The sequence below is a fragment of the Myodes glareolus genome, chromosome 13 (assembly GCF_982192425.1).
Source record: "Myodes glareolus chromosome 13, mMyoGla1.1, whole genome shotgun sequence".
In the NCBI taxonomy this organism is placed as follows: Eukaryota; Metazoa; Chordata; class Mammalia; order Rodentia; family Cricetidae; genus Myodes; species Myodes glareolus.
Window position 1 is genome coordinate 20,142,790 of NC_142038.1, and position 26,000 is coordinate 20,168,789.

The following is a 26,000-nucleotide window of genomic DNA, read 5'->3' on the forward strand; positions in this document are numbered from 1 at the left end:
TCATTTACTCCTCTAACAACCAAATGCGGTAAGTGATATAGTTCTTCCCATGTATGAATATGGAAACAGTTTGGGTGAGGGGAAATAAACTAATTCAACTGATAAGAGGTGGAGCCCACACCGAAACTGAATAGGTTTTCTGGTCTTTGAGCCATTTCCTGGTCTCATTGCTGACAACTTTGCATGTTTAAGAGGACTCAGAAGTAAGGTCCTTGTTGTTTTGTTACATTTCTTTGTTGTTGGATAGGTGAGTGGGTGGGTATGCATGTGGAGTTCAGAAGGTAACTTGCAGTTGGCATGTCTCTCCCACCTTGTGGGTCTCGGAGGATGAACTCAGGCTGGCTCAGCAGTGAGCACCTTAAACCACTGAGCCATCTTTCCAGCCCAAGTACTAGGTTTTAGAAAAGCAGCAGAACCATGAGTTCTGTACTTACATGTTTCTATGGTGTTTCTACATGTGAAAAACTACTTGTTTTGGTGAGTGTATAGGATTGGTAGAAAATTCACAGGCTCTTTTGCCAGAGCCTAGCTAACATGAACTCATCAGACTGAGACTGATTATGCATTCTGATTGATAGCATGCTAAGTCATTTTGTTCTGATGGGAAGTGAGACTGGTGGGCCTACCCTCTGGTATTCTATTCGATGTAAAGTATTCAAATGCATCTTTTTTTGGTTACAGTTCCTGCCTTTTAAGGTAAGGTGTATTCATCACCCTGCTGGAAAGCAGGGAAACCTGCCTGCAGTTCTGTCCTCAAGGGCCACATGCCGTGACCTTAACTGGTTAACTCTTGTTAACACCTGTTAACTCATCTAATCAAAGTCCACTGATTTTTAATGCCTTATTTGTGTTTAATGGCTTGGTGTTAAGGCATTAACAAAATATAACAGTTGTGTATAAGGAGTTCACCCCTTGACAGAGAAGCTGATGAGCCTGCTGAATGAAAAATACTATTACTGGAGTTTTTAGGGTCAAATTATGGGCCTAGGCTTTGCCCTCTTTAATAATCTACTTTAAAAGACAACTAATGGTAAAAAGCAGAGAAAGCTAATTTATTCAGTGTGACCAGCATGAGTCCAGTCACCATCAGCCACAAACACAAACCTGAGTCCATTTTTGTGGTGCTGATGTGAGGTTTAGGTTTAAACAGAAGACAAGAGGTAGTCGCAACTAATCAATCCTGATCAAAGTGTGGTCTCATCCATCACTGTCCACCATTGTCTTGTCTCACATCTGTCCTTCAAAGTCAGAAAGCTCCCCCTTTGGCTGGCCTCCAGGGCTCTAGCATTTTCCTTTAGCAAATGACACCTGAGGTAGTTCCAGTTCTTGGAGACCTCTGTCTGCCTCAACAGTCTGATAGCTGCATACAGAAAGACAGGTGTCTTCCTTTAGAGTATCTTTCCTCCTACCAAGATAACTACAGTATCTGTCCCAAGGTGGTGGGAAGAGGCGACTCTTCCTGGAAAACAAGGGTTTGGGTGTTCTTCTTCACTGACGCTCTAGAGTAACAGGTTTTCTTTATGTAATTGATACTGTTCTGTTTCTTTCTTTGCATTATATTTATTGTTAAAGACATTTTCTATACATGTTTAATATTTGTAGAAGTCCTCAGAATTGCCCTATTTTTTGACAGAAGCTACTCAGTTCTTGGGGTCATTTAATTCTGCCATCAGATATGTGGCTTTAGACATAATGCATTTTTCTTTTTTGAGTCACTTGAGGATTCTTGTGGTTCAGTATTGTCAAAGATCATGTCTTCTCCCAGTTTCTGGTCTCATGAGGAAACCTTATGTCCTTAGTTAATTGAGTATGAGGTTGCTGTTTGGCCTATTATAGCATATCAATAAAAACTCGGGAGTCAGATATTGCAGTCAGAACCTAAATGATCAGAAAGAATGATCAGATAAGCAGTGGAGAAGCAACCAAAAACCTCTCCCCTCCCTCCCTCCCTCCCTCTCCCCCCCCTCTCTCTGTCTCTCTCTCTCTGTCTCTCTCTCTCTCTCTCCCTCTCTCTCTCTTTCTCCCTCCCTTTCCCCCACCCTCCCTCTCCCCCCCTTTCCTCAATTCAAAAGAGCCAAGAGCCTTTCTCAGCCATGCCTTTCTACTTCTTGTCTCTAAATCTGTCCTTAGCCCTCTCAAACTTCTGTGGTTAATTTTGGTCAGCTAGTGGCTAGCTCCACCCTTTAACTCCAAGCAAGCTTTATTGTCAGAACACAATCAATAAAAATTATTTTATTGAAAAAGCAGACCCTAAGTAGACCCTAAGTATTCTGGAGATAATAGTTATATTTCAGATTCTTTAGTTCACCTAAAACAGCAGGGGTGATTCTGTCATACATGATCCTGACTTTCTCTTTTTCTGTAAAATGCTGTGTCACAGTATAGAGGTGAGACTGCCTGCTTGCCCTGGGGTTGTTGGGCAACATGGACTCATGGCCAAGAGCCACCAGTATGACAGCCTGCCCTAATGAGTGCTGACTATACATGATTGAAAGTTCACATATTTGAGTGGATGACTTAATCACAAGTAATATTCATAAAATATTCTTGTCTACAAAAGAAAAGGGAATTAGTACATGTTCCAGTGGGATGGTTTATTGTCAGGTTGAAGTTGGTTGTATTAAGCTCCAGTTTTCCATCCAGCTAACAGAAACATTGTAGATTTTTAAAATGGTTCTTTCTGCCATTCTGATTTCTTCTTATTTTTGATGCTAGCTAGTCTTCCTGGGTAATGTCTACTCAGAGTACCCTCAGGGGGATTATTACAGTTAACCCATTATTTTTATATTAAAAATAAATTAATAGCACTCAACTATCTTTGTCTAGGCAGTTCCCTTACTTAATGACAAGGGAAAGAGACAATTATAATGGAGCAATCTGAGCACCCTGCCTTAGTTAAAGGTGCACTTTGAAGTGCCATGGATGGGACACGGGAAGAAAGAGATGCTACATATTACTGTCATAGCTAAACCAGACACAGCTCAATCTGCGAGATGTTCCTGTAGGAGAATATTTAACCTAAATTTCCTCATGAGAAAACAATCTCACTCTCAGATTGGGTGCTATCCTGGACATCTAAAAGTCCCCATGCCTTCCTCCCACCCCCAGAAGTCCTCTCTGGTTCTCTCTAGAGGTTTCACCTCTAGGGAGGGGGAGACTGCACAGGGAAAAAGCAGAGAGTACACTGAGGCAAATTTTTAAATTACAGATTTTATGTTAATATACCTTTTGTATTAACCATATACTACTGTGTGTATTAAATTTTATGAATGTGATAATTACAAGTTTGATGATTCCTTGTCCTGATACAAATACATAGAGGAAAGATTAGAACAGTGTGGTACAATAAAATGAGGAAACTAAAATTAGCTAAGTCAGGGCTTTACCAGCTTGGACTTTCTTTGCCTTCCCTCCCTCCAAGAATCTGTTGCAATTTACTGTAATTATTCCTTACCTTAACATCATAAAGAATAATTATTATAAATATTCTTTATCTGATACAAATAATTACATTCTTTTAGAATAGTTGGTTTTGCCAAGCCCACAGAATCACTCATTCTTTGCATGGTAGCACAGAAGTGGTATTGATGAAGGAAAGAATTTAAGATCCTGAACTGTGAGTTGATGTGTCCTAAGAAAATAGTATTTGTGTGAGGAGATGAATATCAAGTAAACAGTTCTGACCCTGCTCTCCTGGTTTACTTAAAGCCATTACTTTAACTATAAATAAAGTGTCTGCTTTTTAAATAGACTAGTTTAATGGCCTTGAAATGCAGGACGGCAATACTACTTGTGTATTGAACTTCGAGAAAGTGAAATGAAAGCATTGAGTCACACAGAATCAGCAGCTAGACTTTTTTAAAATTTTATTTATTTATTTATTTTTATTTATTTTGGGGAGGTTGGTGGTGGTTTAGTTTGGGTAGCTGTGGATTTGTTACTGTTGTTTTTTAAGATAGGATCTCACTATGTAGCCCAGGCTGGTCTCCAATTCTTGAACCCACAGCCTTATTCTTTTAGTCTCCTGAGCAAATAGAATTGAATATATATTATGGCAAATTTGTAGTTTATGTTTTCAGCTAATCTCCTGAAAATACTGTCCCTAAAGGGTTGCTTATACGTGACTAAATTATGTGTTTCTTTTTCAGAGGAGTGAATGTCATCCCTTTCCTAGAGGTCATTGGATTACCTGACAGTGTAGTAGACATCCTGAAAAATTCCCAAAGTGGAAATGCCCTGACAGCATATGCCATGTTTAAGGTGGGTTCCTTGCTTACCCTCCCTAGGAAACTCACATTGAGCTCTGAATTAAATATATACATATGTGTGTGTGTATTTAAATTTATATATATATAAATTTTATATGTAAAATTTTAATATCCTGCTTCACATTTTGTATTTTTAATGAGCAGAAAGTATAAAAATAAAACTATGACTTTAGGAAGAAGTACCTTAAAAAATAGGTAAGCTGTAGTCTGCCAGGCTCAGGCGTCCTCCTGCCCTGACTTGTTACTCAAATCTAGCATTTGCTTTATTATTATAATAGTTCACCCTTCTTTAGCAAGTGGGATTGTGAAGGCTGAATTCACACTGTTTTGTGTGACACAGTTCAGACTTAGTTCTTAGGTGTTCTCACTTTAGAGAGTCTATGACTTCTCAGGGTGTATACAGTGCTGCTTTTATAGAAAGTCTCTATGCCTGCCTTTATTATAGATGGAAGTCTCATTGTAGATCATAGAATTCAGCTATATTAATCTCATTTTTCATTTAAAAATACAAGATTCTATGATATCCATATCCAAATAAAATGAAAATTTTGGGAAAGTAGATATTACTATTCTGTGTAAAAGTATGTACAATAATGACTTACAGTATTATTATGTATTACTATTATGTAGTGGTGTTATGCTGTGTAAAAAGTACATAGAGTGACTTATAGTATTATTCAGAAGTAATGTTTTTCCATCATCTTTACTAGAATCATCTGAGATCTCAGATAATTTTTCTAAGAGTTTAATTGCTGTGTTTTTCTCCATTATTTTACAGTGTTTTATAGCTATGGTAGGTTAAATTTAACATATCAGAGTACACGATGGTGGTTTAAGTCATTTTTTCTGACTCCTTTCTTTATAGCATCTGCTTATGAACCCCTGGGAATTCAGGGGCCTGTGTTTGTGTTCTTGCACTCTCTGGTGTACTTTGAGGTGCATTAGTGCTTAGCAAATTTGGAAACCTACAAATCCTGTGGATTTTTCCCCCCTCATGTCCTTCTGTAGGGTGAGAAATGGAGTATGTCCTGAATTTTCTGTAACCCACAGTACTTCAAGTAGAACAGCAGAGATGCCTTCTTCCTTAAGGCAAAGCTCCAAAGTGAGGTATGATAGACATAAGGAAAGAGTGCTGGGCAGCTAGCTGATTACACATCAGAGCTCCTCAGATGCCCTTTAACATGCACTATAGTTGCTCAGATTTGTCCAGCTCTTACACTAGGAATTCACTGACAAAAAAAAAAAAAAAAAAAAAAAAAAAAAAAAAAAAAAAACACTGTCAGACCAGGTATGGTGGAGCACACCTTTAATTCTGGCATTTGGGAGATAGGAAGCTCTCTGAGTTCAAGGCCAGCCTGGTCTGCATGATAAGTTCTGCGATAAGTTTTTTAAAGAAAGGGAGGGAAGAAAACAAAGTACTGCTAAGTTCCTCCCTTGGAGAGCATATATTCTAGGGAATGAGAGTGGGCAGGTCGAGGGCAATTGGAGAGACAGAGAAGGAAGGGTTTAAAATACTCAGCCATGCATGTACACACACATGTGTGTGTGTGTGCATATATGGTGTGTGTATATTTAAATTATGCTAAATGTTACTGATCATTAAGAAGAAAGAATATACAATGGGTGATGGTGGGACACGCTTTGAATCCCAGCACTCAGGAAGCAGAGGCAGGTGGGTTGCTGCGAGTTCAGGCCAGACTGGTCTACACAGTGAGTTTCAGGACTACCAGTACTACAACAGAGAAATCTGTCTCAAAAAAAAATAGAGAGAGAGAGGGAGAGGGAGGGAGGGAGGAAGGAAGGAAGGAAGGAAGGAAGGAAGGAAGAAAGAATATAGTTAAGAACACTTGATGCTCTTGCAAAGGACCAGGAGTTCGAAACCCAGCCTTCATTTTTTGGCTCACAACCATTTGTAACTTCAGTCCTAGAGGTCCAGTCCCTCCTTTGACTTCTGTGGGCACCAGGCACACATGCAGTGTGCATACATATGTACAGGCAAAACACTCATACACATAAAATAAATATTTTAAGAAAGAATAAATCAGATAAGATGTTTTGGTATGTGTTAATTTGTTTTTTGTTCACACCCCCACCACCACACCCCCACACCCCCAGCCCCCATTCATGGTCCTCCTAGATTGCAGATTTAGATGGGAAGTGCTCTGAGAAGTTAACAGGTTGATCTGGCAGTTGGCAGGGAGGAGAGGGAGACAAGGGTTCCCAGCAGAGGGAGCCTTGAGGACTACAGGATGCTAGGTACCAGAGGGTTAGATAGGAGCCACTGTGGCTGGAATGAGCAAGAGAAGCAGAAAGACTTGCCAGATCAGGAGCCTGTGTGTTATAAGGAAACTATTGGTTACTTCAAATCACTGCAACTGCTATATTGAGAATATTTCATTTTGAAGCCGGGGTAAAAGCCAGGGCATCAGGATGAGGCCATCTGCTACAGAAGCCTAGGCTGCATGTCCTCATGTCAGCACCCAAGTGGTACCTGGGGAGGCAGTCAGAAGCAATTGGATGGTGGGTATGTTTTAAAGAAACTAATGGGCTTTCCTAATGATACGCATACAAATTACTTTAAAGAAATTGATTAAGAGCTATTTATTTTGGCCTGAGTAAATGGAAGAACAAGTTACCATTTTCTGTAGTGAGTAAAATTTTAGAAGAAGCAATTCTGACTGGGACAGTTGAGGCCTGTGAGTTTGTGCATATTAAGTCAGACATTCAGGTGCAAATGATTTGGGTAGTTGGCTATATGTGTATTTAAATTCAGGGAAGGGGTTCAATATGGAGATGTAAATTAAGAATTCTTAATACATAGATAACACCAACGGCAGGAACCTGGACTAGCCATCATGGGAGTGTGAAAGTGAAGAGTCTACAGACCTTGTTCAAAAGCTAGAGTGACGTAGCCAGTGTGCCCAAGAAAATCCAGGTGGGGGTGGTCCTGGCACCAAATGCATGGGAGTCAGGCAGAGGGAACTGTTTTAGAGTGGGCCCAGGCTGCTCACAGGTCAGTGGTGAGTGTGGTCCCACAGAGTCCATTGAACTAAAGAGAGCGGGTTGGTGGGATTAGAGGAACAATTGCAAGAATGGTGGGAGCGTAGGTGGTGCTTTCTGGATGTTTGCTGTGCACTGTGCCTGCTTGAGCTCCCGGTACAGGTGGCCATTTGTTTTTGCAAAGCCCTTCCACTGATTCAAGTCTCTTGGTTTTTGTCCTCACGTTGTGATGAAAACCAAGAAGAGCTGCTATGGCCTTGGGAGATGTCCGTTCCGGACCCTATGGTATAGATGGTAGCATGTGTGCAGAAAGAGTTGAAGGGAGACGATTTGAGAGTAGAGCAAACGTGAAATCAGCAAAGAAGTATCTGACTCTTGCTCAGCCTCCACTGTTTGAACTTTGGCTGCATTTTAGCTCAGATAGATAGTGCAGGTCAGAGATTTTGGAGCACAGAAACCTGCACCTGTATTACTGTTAGAATCACACCCTCCTTCTGCCTCCATGCTCATTAGCATTCATTAGGGTGTCAGTGCGGCTGTCTGTGATAACCCTGAAATCTTAATTCATATGGTCTGAGGACAGACATTTTAAAATAAGTCTGCAGAAAAAGTATCCAAATGATATAGAGTATTATACTCGCCTTCTCTAACAGGAGTGTATGCTGATTATTACCAAAATGTTTAGTTCTAACTTAATTTTGTTTACAGTCATAATCAGGTGTTGATCTGCCTGTTTGCTTTTGTTTCCTCCTCCTTCCCCTAAGATTGCAACACCTGCCCGCTATACTGTGACCTTGGGAGGAACATCCTTTACAGTGAAGTATCTACGAAGTCACGGATACATGTCAACCCCACCACCTGTCAAGGAGTATCTGCAGGACAGAATGGAGGAGACTAAAGAGCTCATTACCGAGAAAATGGAGGAGACAAAGGATAGACTCACTGAAAAATTACAAGAAACCAAAGAAAAAGTCTCTTTTAAGAAAAAAGTGGAATAAGAGTGCCTTATATAAGATGTTACAGAAAACCCCACACTTTAATCCTAGGAGACTGGGGGCAAAGAACATGTTCAGAATTTCTTTCTTTTTTTGGTTGCTTGCCTAAATGTGTATATCAGTCCTCTCTCTGAGGGTTAAAGAACAGTTTTTTTGTTTTTAAGTTAAATAACAGTCGAGGGGAAAAAAAATCAATGTTTTTCAAAATGAAATGAACCCAGCATACAAATATTATATGAGTTGCAGTAATAAGCAACGGCCAATGCCCTCGAAGTCAGAGTTCCTGTTCCATAGCCTCAGAATCCAATCTGCTTCACGGTCTCTGACATTGCAGTGTGTGTACCGGTCAGTCCACTTATAGAGTGAAGGCCACTAAGTGCCCAGTTTTGTGGGAATGAACACCATTCAGACTCTGGGTAAGAGACTGGAGAAGTTACCTACAAGTTAACATGTAGCCCTTAGTTCAAGAAGGTTATATAAATCCAGTCTTGCATTTATTAGTAAGATATATTGGTTATGTGATGAAATGGACCCTGTAAAATGGTTTTTAACTGGAGCTTATCAAAATCACATTTTTAAAGCAAATTCTTTTTCAAACTTAACTATGCATGGTGGTTGGACACTTGGACTGTCAGACTTTCTTGTAACTCACTTCTGTCTTCTCCAGCCAATCTTTGGAAGAAAATGAAAGTTTTTATAAACTTTATTATTGAAATCACATACATCAGCAACTCAAGTTCACTGTTCTTAACTACATCAAGCTTTGAAAGACCACTACAGATTTGGGTAGGAACAAGTCTGTAGCTGTGTATGCTCGAGAATGGAGACCAAGCGGGCAGTGCACCCATAAGGCTCATCTCAGATCTCTCCCACTATTTCAGCCCCTGTGGGATCTGGGTCCTTATATCCCTGGTCAAAACAAGAGGCCTGTCTGTCATAGGTCCCATTAGAATTGTGGTTAGTGTTTGTCATACTGGAAGAGTCCCTGCTTAAATATTCTGCTTGACTGTCTCTAGGATGCTGCAGGATGTCGTTCTGTGTTTGGGTGCACTGCACTCTGAGCTTTCCTTCAGGTCTATCTAACCCTTGGGTTGACACTGGCGCAAGAAATGGCCTCTTTAAAGGGCGTTGGTTTTGACTTGCCATCAGAAGAATGTCAGAGACCTTGCCACATAGGTATCCCATTCAGCCCCTGCTTTGTGACAGAATTTGTCAAATGCTTAATTTGGCCAAATTTAGAGAATAAGGAGATAACCTCACACTTGAGATATCTAGTCATTTTATTGAAACACTAAGTGAAAATACTATTGTTGGAGTCTTCTGGGTTGGAGAATTACAGAGGGGAATTTGTCATGGGTCTCTGTTCTTTTGTGTGTTGGCAGCATGATTAATCTGAGGCAGAGTTCAGTGCACTGCTACAAGTTGATGGCACCCTTTCATATAAGCAGGACAACACACTTATTGTCCTGCTTATTGAACAGTAAGATAGTAAATGCTGATGTATTAACATTCACACACACCCCCAAGCAGCCAAGAATACCATGCTAAATTTGATAATAAAGAAGTCTTTCTCCTAAAACCTTTTACCAGTCTCAATGCATAGGGCTATCATCTAGTGGAGGTAGTTTGAGAGCTCTTAAGACATTGCTAATAATCATGAGGCTGCAGCTTTTATCCCCAGTAGATAGATGTCTTCTGCCTAGTCCACTGGAGTCTTATCACCCTCCAGTTCTAAGTCTGGGTTGTGTCTCACCAGTTATAGCAGATGAGGAGTTGTTTGTATCTGCTTTTAAATCCAGTGAAAAGGTCCCTAAAGATTTGAGAAGTTATATTGTTACTATTGGGCATCAGAGATGTCATAAAATGCTGTTGTTAATATTATCCTTAAAACAAACAACAACCAACTTGTAGGGGATCCTGCAATGTGTTGATAGCAGACAACAGTACATGTCAACTTAAATTATCAAAATGTATAATACAGATTTTGTATATGCTGAACTGCATTTTATTTACAACAGATCATGGGCTTCTCTTAACCTCAAGGGAAACAAGGAAGCTCCATGTCTGGTGTGCACATTTTATCCTTTTGACACTGATGTCACTCATGAAGCTGTGACTGAGATTTTTTTTTTATGGACAAAAACCATTTGCTTAGCAAATTAGTAAGTTCAAAAGAAAATGGATTAGGTACGAAGCTTGGTTTGTTAAAGAATAAGAGTAAAACCTGCCTTTTAAAATATCACTTATTGAGAGCCTTTTGTATAAAATGGGGTGCTGTTTGGATGTCACCAAAGGGAAAAGTTTGTATATTGGGAATAGCTTTCTCCCCACAGTGAAATAATAAAACTAAGACTTGAAATATTTCCCAGTTTTCCACTTAAAATCTGCCTCCATCTTCTCATTCACAGATGAAAGGGTGAAGTACTTTATGCTCGGGGTGAGCTAGAACTGGGAGGCTGTCTTGTTCCTAGACCAAAGTTGTAGGGATTTTAAGCATCTTTATAGTGTGGGCAGAAGAGCTGTTTGAAGAAGCTGTATTTTAGACACATTGAGTTTCTTTTAATGTCCTTTGTACTGGGTTCATGTCTTCAAGATTTCATAACTGCTTCAAATATAAGCTGAGCTATTGTAGACTGATACACTAGCAATGAGATTGGCAGAAAGTGAATTTTGCAATTGAGGCAGGAAAAATGAGTAATATTTCTGAGTTCTTTTTTAAATAGAGATTTTTGCAGTATACATACTTTTTTTTTTAAATTATTAAAGGGCTCCTAAAAAGAGGTTGTTGTAGAATTAGAGGAATAATTTTCTTGGTAGCTACAGTTCATTTTCTGAATATTGTTTCAGATTTCCAAAACTGAGTTTCCATAAAACCTAAAATAAAGTAAATTTAAGTGTTCCAATTAAGTGCCCTTCTTGCATGCCACTTGTTGGCATTAAGAGCTCACTGTTTAATTGACTTTAGCAGAGACTTGGTGAAAGAATTATCCAGGCATTGGCCCCATGCCCGATGAGCATGTGTTGAGGGATACGTGGATCTCTGTATTGGAAATTTGCAGAAGAGGTGTTGGGAAGGCAGTGAGGAGGCTGTCACTCATCCATTCTTCAAATAATAACTGTGCTTAGTCTCCATTGGCCCATGTGTATGTTATTTATCAGTTTTGTATTAAGTAGAGTTTCCATGAAAGAAGGAAGAAGAAAGTCATATGCCCAAAGGACAGCAAAGTCTGGACCTCGTCCTTCCTGATGATTGAAATGGTCTAAGACCACTCCTTTCCCAGAATTTGACCTTTGGCATGGCCCTCTTAAGGGAACTTGCTCTTATACTCTGAGCTTCTCGCAGTTAAATGCTGAGTTAGGCTCGCTGGATTGATTTTTTCCTCTGAGACTTCTATGACCTTTGATCATTATAACCAGTCAAAACAAGTTTGTGGTTGTCCTGCATCTCCAGAATTAAGCTTTGAAAATTGAGGTCTATTCTTCCCTATACATCACTAATAGTCACTAACAGTAATTACAGATCCTCATTATCCTGTGGCAATTATTTGGTTATTTGATAAGAATGATCTTCTTAGTAGGAAGATTGTGTCGTTATTTTAAAACCCTTGAGGGCAGATTGGGGCATGGTTTGTTGTGAGGATTTGCTTGAATGGCCTTGATGAGAAAGTAGGTATCAAGTGTAGACTATGGCTTCTCACTGAGTGAGCTATGGGGAAGTGTACATCATGCTGTTTTCTCTGGGAAATCAGTCTCGTGAACAAACCTTGGTGGTGAGATAAGTATGACTTCCTGCCAAAGTATGCTTCCTGCTTTCTGATTTTCCTGTAAGTTGATTAATTGGAAACTTTGCTTTCCTCCCTTTGTCCAGCCTTTTCTGTCTTGAACTTTGACTAGTTTAAATGTTAAAAGTCACTGACATGAGAAGCAAGGACATGTACAAGAAGTGTGCCCAGTGCAAGTCTGCTCAACAGGTCTGTGAGCACAGTTCTTGTTCAGTGTGCACAGCAGCACAGCGTTTTTCCAGGGATCTGAAGCTTCCAGATCCCTGCTGCAGTTGGCTGGACCCACCAGTTTCTAGAGCAACAACATTGAAACTAACTTCATCCTTTTTGTTTTAATAAGATGACATACATAGTAAAAGGCACTTTCTGCCGTATTTTGACAATTCCTTAAAGATGCTCCACAAAACGGCAATTCTATATCATTCTTTTCCAGTTAAATGTTAGCTCTTAATCCTGGATTTGATTTTAGGAGGGGCAGCAATGTTCATACATGAACATAGTTTCAACTGTTGCCTTGTTTGCACCTCTAAGTGCTAGACTGGAGATTCTATGACAAGTGTGTTTTTACTCATTTGAATCCATACCTCCTCAGGATTCTTATTGTGGTATCCAGGTTGTCACTGTTGCTGTTTCTCTCATCCAGTGGGTGCTGGGTGTCCTTACCTGCTTGGTATTCGGCCGCGGCAGTGTTGTTATAGGGCTCTGCTGCCCAGGACCTCAGGCAACAGTACATTATTATGTTTCCTTGGTGCGGCAGAGTCAGATTATGGGAGAACCACAGCTTGTGTATTCTGTATTCTTCTGACCAGTAACAAACAGGTGTGCATTGCCCCCAAAGTAGAAAATACTGTCAAGTATGTCCAGACCTAATGCGGTATTTGTTGAGCAAGCTAGACTATTCACTAATTGCACTGTTTTGTTTTTAAGATTGTTAGCTTTTACCTTTGTTGTTATGACTGATACTAATTCAAACCCAAGGCTTAGAGAACTGTGGAATTTAACACTGATGAGTCATGTTAGGACATTGAAGCCATGTTTTGGTTAAGAAAAAAACCAAAGACCTGTGTCTGAAGTTCAGCCAGTCATTACTCATGAGGTCCCTTTTCCCTGTGGCAGGTACTTAAATATGCCAGGCCATGCTTTTGTACTTAAAGGAAAATAAAAGTCAAGCCAGTTCATTACATTTGCCAGTAATATACAGCCTGGCTCTTCTGCTGATACCTTCAGCTTTTGGCTTTTAACCTTGTAATGTGACTTCCTTTAGACTCCACTCTGGTCATCCTCTTTTTAGAGTGATCTGAAAGGGAGACAGAAACTATTTTGTGACCTTATCCCTTCATTTTTCCCCTTAGTTTTGGATGGGCTGGGGTGGGGAAGCTAAAGGTCCAGTCTCATTCTGTCCTCATCTATTGAAGTCGGCCTTAGCAAAGCATTCAGGTTGCAATTTCCACACAACTAAATCCATACTTGAAACTATTTTCTCTTTCGGTCATATAATACTTTTTGCCTTTTCCTAATTACCACATTTAAAAGCAATAAAGAAAAACCTCAATCAAGTCTAAATTTTATACATTAAGTATAAATAGTAATGTTAAATATTTCATATATCAGGGACCATTTGGCCTCAAGAAATTCTCAGATTGTCTCCTTGGTTCAAAAGGTGAATACCTTTTCCTTCCTGCCCATCCATGTATAGATAGATAGATAGACCCATGTATAGACATTTGTCGTGGTGTCTGAACCTGTGTCAGTGCCATACTTGAAAGCTGCTGAGATTAATTTTTCCATTTAATTGTTGCCAGTTTCTAGACCTGAAGCCATCAGAAACTTCTCTTTATGGAAAATTTTGGTACAGTGGAGTTCAAGATATCCTTAGGAAATACTAGGTTTCACCAAAATTGAGTTGCTTGCCCTGAGTCCCATGAAAAGGAAGGTTAAAGCTCATGATTCTTTGGCCAGAGGGCAGATTTCCTATGAAGTAGTCTCAGTACCATAAAATGAAAACAAAACTCCAGGTACTTCCACACAACTGTGCAGCAAAGCTTGTGTGCTCTTCACTGCCTTGGCTGATGTGTGCCTTGTGTGCAGGGACAGCCTCCACAGGACCTGCACGGAGAAGCTAGTGTGTGGTTAATATGCCCATATCTTCAAGTGGACAGCAAGAACAATAGGACCTCTTTGGCTAGCAGCTGCCACCCCATGTGGACACTTGTGATGGGGCTGCTGCCTCTGCCTTAGCTCTGCTTGGCTGAAACAACTGCACGTGCTTTATAGATAAGAGTTTGGAACTACCTCCAACCAAGGACATTAATTACCAGAGGTGAGCTCTCGAACTGTCTGAAGGCTGCTGGGCCCAGGTCTGAGCTGCTCTTTACCATATGTAGAAAATGTTTACAAAACCATTTTGATTAGAATCTGTAAGCCAAATAGATCAAAGCAATAGAGTGAGGGAAATCTAACATGTTTTAAGTAGCATGTTTCTTATAAACTGCTAACGCAAGTATTACCACAGAGAAGCAGAATTGGTGTTTTCACTCAGAAGGCCCAGGGTGAGCTGCTGTCTGAAAAGTCCTTGTTTTCTGCATCAGGCCTTACCAGAAGCCTTCAAAGCTTGTTCAGTCCTCAGCCATGGGGCCTGGGCAGAAATAGTCCCACCAGGCCCTCTTCCATTGTAAACTGGAGTCCCAGCCTCATGTTCTTCAAGGGTTGAACCTTCCTGCTGTAACATCAAAGCCTGTTGCTCAGCAATGTCTCTTGATGTCCTCCTGCTTCTCCAGAAGCAACTCTTGAGAACCTAGGCTGGGCTTTCTGAGAGGAACTCAAATCTGCTAGTGCTGAGGTGATCGGTACCAGCGGCAGAGGGAGGGAGAGCCTGGCCCTCCCACCCTTTGCTTACACTGGTGTTGGGTATGGGAACTCTGGGGACAGCCTCTAATGAGCTGCTGAACTGAGGATTCTCTGAGAGCAGTGTGGTCTGCTGGCAACTGAGAGTGAGAGTCCCCTCATCAAAAAAAAGCTTCACTCTGCATCTAAAGTGGACTAGAATTTGGGCCCACACAGTTATTCCGTAAGACTTTGAAATTGTCCCTGTTTATTGCAAATTTACAGAAATGGAAAAATAAATCTATTATTATGCTGAATTCACTTATCCTCACTGTTTGGTAGGTTATATGAAGTTTATGCTTACATGTGTCATCTAGAATCTATACACTTAACTCAGAGCACAGATAAAATGTGCTCCTCTCTGTGTAGGTCATAGAACAACTGAAGGCCTCCAATGTCAAGGATTAAGTATCTGTTGCCAGACCTTCTTAGCTTGCTGTGTGATTGGCTTTGTGTAACAGCCATCCAAAGCCCCTCTGGGGTTAGAAGTTCTCAGGAACCAATTCTGAATGTCCCATGTTAGAACTCAGAATTGAGAATTCTGTGATGTCATCTGCTCAGGTTTATAGAACACTAGGAAATCCTTTTAAAAAGTCAGCCTCCAACCAGTAAGCTGGGGACTGAAAACATTAAGCTTAGCAGTTTAACTGCATTCTGGGAATTCACCTCGTGACGTAGAGCACTGACTCGAACAGGTTGTCCTCACCACACACCAGCTGTGACACATGTGTACATATGTGTGTGTGCGCACACAAATGTTTTTCTTAAGTCAGTAACTAGAGAATGATCAGCAGTATCCTTTGGGATGGGGTATAGCCCAAAAAAGAACTGCTCTCTGGGTCCCATCTCCAACTCCACAAAAAAAGAAAGTATTTTTCTGAGACTGATCATACATCAGTTGTCTGTTATTTGTATGTCGTAGCTGGAAGGTGAACAAACAAAATCCCAGGGAACAGATATTTGTCACTGATTATTTTTAATGAGTTTGTGCTATGATTTGATCATGGCATTAGGAACAAGCAGAAACCTGATTTCATCGCTAACAAACAGCACTTGTGCAACGTCTTTCATCAAAAGTATTGCAATTAGAGACCTGAGGTCTAAACTGTATCCCCACCTGAGCAAAAGATGCAGGCAGATGACAGTTGTGAACCATTTCCCGTATATAACCAGGAAGTACGTTAAAGAGTAAGCACATGGTTGTTTAAACACAAAAGGACTTTGACTTCTGATTATCATAGCTCACAAAGATCAGAAGATGCAAATACAGTTGTACGTTTTTAGTAGATTACTTTATAATAAAAATTAAATGAAAACTAAGTGTTGTGGATAGTGTATATATTTTAAAACAACTTTAAACTCAGCAAGGATATTGATTGGAATTGAGATTTTTTGAAAGGCAAGCGCATCTGACAGAAGCAGCATCATTGAGAGAGATCCTCAGCCAGGGCCGGGTCTACAGAAGGGAGTTGGTCATGCATCTTACTACTGAGTCTAGAACATTCCCATGCTCAGTAGAGTGCTCATTTTCTGACAGTGATGGAGCCTTGGGTCTTGACCCCAGGGATCCTGAGGGTGTACCCTGCAGTAAGTAGACAGAGACACTAACTTGGGCTTGGATGGGACTTAGGAGGGATCTATTGACATTTTTGCCCAACTCTTGCAGGGAGCTGTTAAAAAAGGACCGAATTGGCACTAAGAGTTGCACATTAAGAATAAATAGTAATAGCTTGGAGCATTTTTTTTTCCTGATTGGGGACAGTTTTATCTCTGACTTTCAAAGACAGAGCTCATACCACAGAAAACAAATAAAAAGCCTGGAATTCCTCAGACATCATTAGTGACTGGAGTAGATTGGACGGCAGCATTCCACAATCGCTGTTAGCACTTCATACCCATGGTGGCTTTAATGGACACCAAGGCTTTTTTGCTTGAGAGGGGACTGGTGGGGGTGGGGACAAAGGAAGAAACTTAAAAATGCCAAAGCCACAATTGGACATTAAAGACTAAACTGGAGCTGGAAGGGAGAAGTGTGACTTTACATGCAGTCTAACATGTAACCTAACTGAGGGGTCAGGACTAACACAGAATATAATAGGAATGGACTTACAAGTCTGTCTATTCTCAGCTGATTGGCAGTTCTCTAGTGACAACCCAAAACATTTCCCCTACCCTAATCTTTCCCGATGGATCTGCTTTCTGAGGCACTCCCTCCGTACAAATTCCAGACAGTTCATTGGCTCCATGGCTTCCATTTACAGGACAAGGCACAGAGAAACATGGGACACAAATGGTCACAAGTGCCCTAAGGCTAAATTGCCTAGGCTGCAGGTTACTCGTTTTTCCTGACACCATATGTGTCTTCAAAGTTTTGCACGTCCCACTGAGGCCTGACAGCTGGAACTACAGTGAGAGAGAAGGCCTGCACACAGAGCAAGCAGAAATGCAGCTTTCCCCCTGACTAAAAGTAGAACCAAACTGGTCGATTTCTAAAGGGATTCAAATAAAAGCATCTTAGAGATTGCTAAAGTGTTTCAGAGCAGAGGCACAACTCAGTTCCTATGTATGTGCTGGTCATAAACTGCTGCCTGCTTGTCCAAGACTCCATTCCATGGTGTTAATATATTTCATAGGAAAATAAACTACATAGACTTTATGTAATCAGTTGCAAGTGTCCTTACAAAAGATGGAGTACATAGGCATTCTTAAGTTCTATGCCATTTCTGGTAAAACTGGTATCTATACAATATATTACAGTATTAATTTCTTGTTCTACCCATTGGGTAGAGTATGTGCATATGTTCAACGTATATACAGCACCTTACATAGGAAAGGAAACAGTTGAAGAAGCACCATTTCAAGTGAGGCACAGCAAAGGTGAGCATTGCACACTGGGGCTGGGGTCCTACATCTGACAGCAGAACACAAGGCACCTCAGCTGCTTACAGATGGATGTGCAGAGCTAGGGCCCCAGGGGGTGTGTGCAGCTGCATCACTGTCCAGCCTAACCTTGTCGTGTTACACTGTCTCCAGCCCACCTAGGGACAAAGATGGTTATGGGAAGAAGTTCCTTGCTCAGCAAGATGTCCCTGTGCTCTGATACTAACCTTGTGCTACATCCAGTGACATCTTTATTCCTAAAGCCTATGACTATGGGAGACTGAGAATGCTATTGTGATTTGTCCGCATCTCCAAAGACTGTGAACAGCTCCTGGCAGCCACACAACAGCGTTTGTTGGAATCAGTACAATCTAAGGAAACCATGAAGCTGCGTGGGATTTTAGGGTGCAAGCAAGTCTGGATGGATGACTGGCATGGGAGAAAAACAAAGCGGTAACAGAAAGCAAGTATTCTTTGTTCTGCTCATCCCGACTGCTGAGATTTCTCAGAGGTATAGAGTTGCCATTTTGGGCAGCCAAACTCTGCAAGCACATCCACAGCATGTATTGTGTCTCCAGAGCCCAGCTTGTGGAGTCCAGGAATGGCCACGCTCTGTCTCTAGCAGTGTTGGCAGGACGCAAAGAGGCCACATATGGACTTCCTCAGTAATAGAGCTTGCGGGCATCCAAAAGGCCTACCCTAGGAGTCTTTCTACAAAAGAGCAGTTGGATAAGAGATGTAAAACCACCTGGGAGAAAGGCAGGTAGATGAATAGATTCTTCTAGATCAAGGCAGCTTTCTGAATGTGCTTCCTTTTGACCTCAATAGAGACAAAGACCAAATGGAGCTACTTAGATTTTCAAAACAATAATAATGCTCTTTTTGTACCCAATTCCCAAGTCTGTGTGAAGAGGCATCCATCCCAGCTTGGCTCCTCAGCCTTGGCTCTTGAGTTGGAGCTAAAAATTACTAAGGAAAAGTGTAATTCTCCCAGTGTACCTGTAAGCTTTCGTCACTGCCATGTTGTGATCTCTCGTGGGTTAGGTATGTGTCTGTGGTGGAAAAGGCATGGGGGGGGGGGCAGTAAACAATTGGATGAGCCGTTGGCCTCACAATCTCTTGTATTAAATATTTCTTCAGTGTTTATAGAGTTTCTGAAAAAGCAAATGCAGGCTAAAAGAATGAATTCCAGTAGATGGGTTTGTGGATCTTGTGTTTCATATTCCTGGAAATCCATGAGCCAACAGATAAGTCAGAGTGGCCTGCCCAGGCCTGCTCCTTCTAGCCATACCAACATTTCCTGCAATGCCTCATGGGAATAATCTATCATTATAACCTATTGTCAGTTGCCTAAATTCACTGCTTTCTAAACTGAACCCTTGGGCTCTCGGTTTTTTGAAAGACAACAGCCCCCACTTTGTGAGCTATGTCTTCACAGTTGCTTCTTTGTCATCACCTTAGAGCCAGGAGACAGCGTGCATGAGCTGTAAGCCAGAAGGCTACTATCTAAATCTCCCTGGGCTGAGAGAAATGGCCTCATTCATTTTTATGACCTTAGCTTTGGCTTTTAAACTAATTCCTTGAAGAGGCCCAGCCTCAAAGACTTAAAAGTCACAGGTGGTGTGTGTGTGTGTGTGTGTGTGTGTGTGTGTGAACACTCAAAAGGCAGCCCTCTAGGGTACCCAGTGTTTTGCCAGCACTGTTGGCTTCTACAAAATCTCCATATGCCAAGCTCCAGAGGAATTTACAAGTCTCTCATCTTAGCTCTTTCTCATAGCTGGCAGAAAAGTAAGACTAAAGTAAGGATTGAGAAGCTATTTGGAGCTGAAACTAAAGGGTGGGATCGCCAGCTTCACCAAAACTACAGTTAAGATTTGGAATGACAGAGCCATAACCTCACCTTCTCCTGGCTGTCATCCATGCCAAGTCCTCTACCAGTGAGATCCCAGTAAGGACGCCTACTTCCTTCCTCTGCCATTGTATCTCAGGGCCCCATTCAAGCACAGTCTGAAAGCATAGGCCACCAGGAGCCAGAAACTTCAAGCAAGGGGGAAAGGTCGTCTTTGGCCCAGTTAACCTGTAGCCTGAGAGGCCACTGAATGTCACCAGACAAGGCAGAAAAAAGCAACTCCAGAGTCCCAGAGACCTTCATGTGTACATCCAAGCAGTGTTCAAGCATGAACTGATAAGTGTTGCCTATCTGTCCTCTCTCCTTTTGCCTGTGAGTATTCCTCTGGATGCTACTGTGTGAAATGGGTAAATCCCACTGAGACTACAAATCTCAGACCTACCCCATGGCCTACCTACTGAGATAAGCAGAAATGAGACGCCTGGGGTCAAGACAGGACTGGGGGCTTCAAACAATCTCTAGTTCTCAGGTAAGAGTAGAGTTACTTCCCATAATCACCTCTGAAAACAATAACGCCCTCACACGCAGTCATGCACACAAGCACTCACACACACTGATTTGGTGTCAACCTGCCACTGAATCTCCATTCCTGTTCCTTCTGTTACATGCAGAGGCCAGACCACCAGAAAGAAGCCCTGCCGCTGCAGATGAGCCCACAGTGGTGCAGTTACAGGGCCAGCTCTTATATCTGCAGAAGAAAGTCATTGGGGTCCTTCATTGTGCATAAGAATGTTTAGAAATACTAGAAACAGTAAACTGACTTCAAATCCTGAGAAGCCATTTTCCAGCTGCAGCTCTGCCTGCCATGCCTGTCCTTGCCCACCACCTCTGTTTACTAACCGACCACAGTACAGACTGGCTACACAGCGGCGAGTCTGCACTGGCACCGGATTCCTCTAACATGCAACACTGGTGATACGTAATGGCTTATGCCAAATCTGTCCCTCTGTCAGGCCCAGAGGCATATTAAGCATAAGGAACCATCACCAGTATGGCACTTAGACAACCAAGTGGGCTTGGGGGCAACTGCTGGTGCCAGGGGCTGAACAGAATATCCTTTGCAGAACTCAACAGAGCTGCCTAGGATGGGAGAGGCAACGGGACTCACTGTGCCACAGAGTTCAGCAGTACACAAAATAACCATCTTGCATTTTAAACAATTTATTGCATAAAATAAGGTATGTATCTGAATATATTTCATGCTACAGTGAAAACAGTCTAAATTGCTGACGCTGCTGGGAATAAGGCTAGCTCTGTATGACACTTGATGCGCAATGCAGGTGTTTCTCTCCACCTGCCTCTCCAAATAACTGCAGTAGTGCACGGCTTCTGGCTGCAGATCCTTGCTGCATGCCCCCTTTTAAATGCATGGAACTTGGTAAACACCAGGGCATGTTCCCCCAATCCTTTCTTGTATGACTCTGTAGGACTCTCAAGGATGTTCCTTGGGCATAACAGCCACTCATAAGTGACAAGACAACATAGAGAACTTCACACAACACAGTTCCCTCATCCATATTTTAAACATTAAGATAGTGCAACTCTGAAAGCATACCATCAACAGAAATTAGTTCCTCTCGCTCCTCTATCTGCTTTATACCTTGGCACACAAAACAGGAGTTTTGACTCATATTTTTAAAACAAAATAAAAGTTTCACACCTTTGGAGAAAAAGCAAACTGACTGATTCTTCCCCCTGTGATAATATATAATAATTCTTCCTTCTTTATTCAGTTAATTATAAAAAACAGGCCATTCTGACCTCATTTATCTTCAGTCTCCTTTTGGAATTAAATAGGTCAAAAATACCTCTGTGGGTCTTACTTTCATGAAGTCTTCCAAGCCTCCTCAGGTTCCTTGGTACGCCCTTTGCCAAGCTCATACCATCTCTAGCCCCGTCTCCACCCCTGCCCCCAAGATGAACACTGTTTGTTGTCAAACCGGATGCAAGTTTGTATTGTTTCAGTCTTGTTTGCATGCAATTCCCAGGATAGGAATCAGAAACGAAGACTGTTTGCACATTTGGTTTTACTCAGCTGTACGACGTAAAGCCGGACAACACTGTGGCAGGGGGGCCAGCGGGCCTCTCTCTCCCTGCCGAGGTTTCTCTCTCCTAGCAAAGTGCGCTCTGAAGGGACTCAGACCAGGTTCCCAGGCTTCCTGTCTTTGCCCTTGATGGGTACTATTGTGCCCTCTGAGTTGCTCGGCTGAAACTGTGGTCTGCTGCCCCTGTGTGCGTTGCTATGCTGGTGGTGGAAGAACGAGGTGCCTGGATAGTGGCCCATCACCTCGCTGTAGGTAGGGGGTGGCCCCTCCATCCTCCCGTTACTGCTACAGGTAGCTGCACTGATGCCCGAGTGGCTGCTTGGTGGGCATGGTCCCCCGTTGTACATAGAAATGTCTATCAAGTCACTGTCAAACACGGTTCGGTTGGGTGGGGCCCTCACGGACTCTCGGTTGAGTTCCATCTGCTGCTCTGGGTCCCGGAGCTGTAGGGTGCAGGGTCCCTGGTAAGGAGGCGGCTCTTCCCCGTCTGACAGGGAGATGGTAGGAGGCAAGTCAATCTCGTGCTGCACGTAGGGGTAGGTGGGCTGGAAACGACTGAACGGATCCCGCTGGATGAAGGATGGGGTGGTAAACCTATCCCTGCCCCGTGGGGTACACATGATCTGGAAGGAAAAAGAAGAGGCCTGAGGACATTCTCAGTACAACAGTGACCATCAAGGGGACAGACTCAGGGAAGCTCAAGCTTGTTCTGTGTTCACACCAGTTTTCACACACCCCCCTCACACCATTTCCATGCAAAACAGAAAAGAACTTGTCAGGAATTTAAAGGAGGGGGTGGAGTAAAGCCCAGTGTGTATTAATATATCCGGGAAGGCTAAACTTTAGTAGGGAACGGTAGCTAACTGAAGACTTGGATGTAATGGAGTTATTTAGGCAGGTGACAAGGATTCAAATGGGACCTCATAGAGTGGAGAGAGCAGGGGACGGGGTGGGGCAAGAAACATGATGCTATGTTGTGGCTCTGAGAACCAAGTCACAGGTGACCTCATCCAAGCCTCGGAGGCTTTACCCATAAAATAGAAGACAAGGCAGGACAAGCCTCTTGCTTTCTTGGGACCAGACAGCTCTGGAACCCATGACTGAGTAAAGTGAGGAGGGGTTTCTGAGGTTACTTATGTAAATAAATAAACCAGAAAAGTGACATTCCTTTGAATTTCTAGACTTTCACAGTTATTTCGATACACAATTGCTACAGTTATTTTTAGTTATTAATGTGAAAATTTCAAAGTAAATATAATTGTAGATTTTTCCCCCAAATTAACTCAAAGCATATACTTTCTTTAAAACACATCTCTTGGGGTATTCTTGGTAAAATGATATTACAGGCTACCTCTGTGTGAGCAGGTGAAAGAGACAGGCAGCATCAGGGAAAGTGGACATTACTGTAGAAAGAAACACATCAGAAATCCACAAAGGACGTCAAGAGAGGGAGGAGGAAGAAGCAACACAGAGAAGTAAGTTGAACATAGCCTCAGCCCCTCAGTTCCTGGCAGGGGAGGGACCCAGAAATTATTTTCAAAAGGTAAGCAACAGAAAGACTGGCAATCCTACCCTCAGGCTGCACCCTCAGTCCTCCAATCACAGGCTTTAATGAGCTAGCGATTCCGTAAGCAGTCAGATCAGTAGCAGAGAAAAACCCGTTCTGTCACCCTTTAGGACTCAGAGGGCAGCACTGGGAACCACACTGAAGTAGGATCTATTGTTAAAAACTGAGTTACCCGAGGAACAGCGGCAGGTCAGCAAACCTCAGTTTGGCCTGACATAGGCCCTGGATGAGGGAAGATTCAGAGAAGCGGCTGAGAACAGAGGATGGATAGACACTGACAGGCCAAGGCAGGGTGGCCACATGAGGCTTGGTTCATGCTAGGATGTATACAGAAAGAAGTCCTCTCTCCCTGGGTGACCTGAAACAGATATCTTGGATTGAGAATACCCTTGGAACTTAATAGTTCTGAATATGAGGTCAGTAAATGAATTAAATTCTTCCCTTCGTTTCTAGAAAGTTGGAGAACTCTGAAATTCCAGAGGTGTAGTTGATACGGCCAGCTGCAAACCTCCAGCAGGGTGATGAACAGGAGATTTTGAATGTAGAAAGACAGGCTCCCCCTGTGCCAACCTCAGCACTGTTGCCCACGGTCCTCAAAGCACTGGAAAGACAACCCCCAACTAGAACATCAGCCAACCTAGGATGATGGTCAGGGAGTCGCAGAAGGGTGGTACAACCGGCCCAACACTCCACTGCAAAGCTAAGTAGAGATGCCAGAGACTCCTGGCAAGTAAAGGAAAACCGATAAGATAAAGACAGCTCTGTCAGACGCCATACACGTGGACCATACAGACTCGGCAACGGAAACAAGTCCACAAGGCAACAGTCCCCAACTCCATGCATTTAACTGACTGTCTCCGGTTTCCAAGGGCCCAGAAACATGCTCCAACATCACACCTTTTCTTCACCTTTGGGATTTCTTTTTATCAGTCAAAAACTATCTATTTTATTTATATATGTGAGGGGGGTACGTGGACCTCAGCACATATGTAAAAGTGAGCCAGAAGACAGCTTCCAGGAATGCAGTCTCTCATTGCATCACGTGTCTTCAGGGAATCAGGCTGGGCAGCAGGAAGCTTTACCCTCTGTGCCACCTTACTGGCCATGCTTCCTTTTGTAGTTCACACATAGTAGGGCTTTTATTTGTACTGTATTCTTTAAATGTTTTATGTTTTTATTATTCCCCCTCATACACTCATCTATTTTTATTATAAAATAAATGTTTTTAATAAATGAAGAGATATTCATTTTATGATAAAAAATCATTTTTATGCATCTTTCAATTACTAAACACTATTTTCTCCTCCCTTTGGTTTCCTTGTATCTGTTTTTGTTCTAGTTCCTTCCTTCCCCGCTCTATATTTAATAGTATTTTTACTTTACATTATTTTTAGTGTTTTTTAAGTTATTAAATTTACATGCTATATTTATGAGCATATGTTCTCATTCACACATGGCGTACGTGTGGAGGTCACAACAGTTTGCAGCAGTCTGTTCTGTTCATCCCATGTGGATTCGTGGGGTGAAACTCCAAGGTCATCAGGGTTGGAGGCAAGCGTCTTTCCCACTGAGCGATCTTGCCAGCCCTTAAACATTCACAGTGTTTTTAAAACTTTTTTTCACTCCCCTTGCACTTATCTAAATCTGTTTTGAACTTATGCATTATTAAGAAATCTTTATTTTTCTCTTACCCCCCAATCTCTTGCCCTTTAGTTAGTCCTTAAACAACATTTTCCCTCCACTCTTGTCTTCTTGCCCTTTTGTTTGATCTTGCTTCCTCTGGCTCTATCCTCTGCCTGTCTCTCTCCTTCACTTCATTCACTTACTACTTCCACACTCAGTAGCTTTAAACCTATAGCACAGTCTACCATAGTTTTGCTATTTTCAGCTTCATAATCGTGTGTGTGTGTGTTTTCTTAGACAGGGTCTTTCTTCATAACTCTGACAGTCCTGGAATTCACCCTGTAGACCAGACTAACCTCAAACTCACAGAGATCCACCTGCCTCAGCCTCCCAAGTGCTGGGATTAAAAGCCACATACTAGTTTATATATGGTCTACTTGGTGATATATTGGTGAGCTGTCATTAATGTTAAGAGTATTTCCATATCATGTATGGTATGCTGTTTCTGCTGTTACAACAGTTTACTTTTCTGCATGGGGCTGGGAAATGAGCTCTCAAGAATAGGTTGCTCGATAAGACAACGCCCCTACAATGGAAGTGATATCCAAACCAACAGTATGTTACACAGGAACAAAGAAAAACACACACATGCAAAAAGAAAGAAAGAAAGAAAGAAAGAAAGAAAGAAAGAAAAGGCACAGCTGCAAAATCAGATTCCACAGAAGACTATAATTCAGCACCTGCTGAATTCAAGGGTTTGAAAATTGGTAAAATGCCAGATGAAGATTTTGAGGTTTTTTTTTTTTTTTTTTTTGGTTTTTGGGTTTTGGGGTTTTTTTTTTTATTTTTGATTTTTGAGACAGGGTTTCTCTGTAGTTTTTGGTGCCTGTCCTGGAACTAGCTCTTGTAGACCAGGCTGGCCTCGAACTCACAGAGATCCGCCTGCCTCTGCCTCCCGAGTGCTGGGATTAAAGGCGTGCACCACCACCACCTGGCTCTTTGTTTTTGTTTTTGTTTTGTAAGAGAAAATACAAACAAGAATATAATT

The 26,000-nt window shown here is 42.0% G+C and overlaps 2 protein-coding genes across 12 annotated transcripts in view; one reads left to right on the forward strand and one right to left on the reverse strand.

The window, feature by feature from the left end:
• Window positions 1-10,626, forward strand: part of Mims1 (mitochondrial inner membrane scaffold 1) — a 43,632-nt gene extending 33,006 nt beyond the window's left edge. For both annotated transcript variants that reach the window (XM_048419375.3, XM_048419376.3), the window contains exons 3-4: window positions 4,149-4,260; window positions 8,033-10,626. In XM_048419375.3, the coding sequence (XP_048275332.3) occupies window positions 4,149-4,260; window positions 8,033-8,266 (346 nt within the window). In that variant the 3' untranslated portion in view covers window positions 8,267-10,626. The remainder of the gene's footprint in view (window positions 1-4,148; window positions 4,261-8,032) is intronic.
• Window positions 10,627-15,887: 5,261 nt separating this feature from the next.
• Ldlrad4 (low density lipoprotein receptor class A domain containing 4) overlaps window positions 15,888-26,000 on the reverse strand; it is a 320,979-nt gene continuing 310,866 nt past the window's right edge. For all 10 annotated transcript variants that reach the window (XM_087895936.1, XM_087895934.1, XM_087895935.1 and 7 more), the window contains one exon: window positions 15,888-22,385. In XM_087895936.1, the coding sequence (XP_087752062.1) occupies window positions 21,855-22,385 (531 nt within the window). In that variant the 3' untranslated portion in view covers window positions 15,888-21,854. The remainder of the gene's footprint in view (window positions 22,386-26,000) is intronic.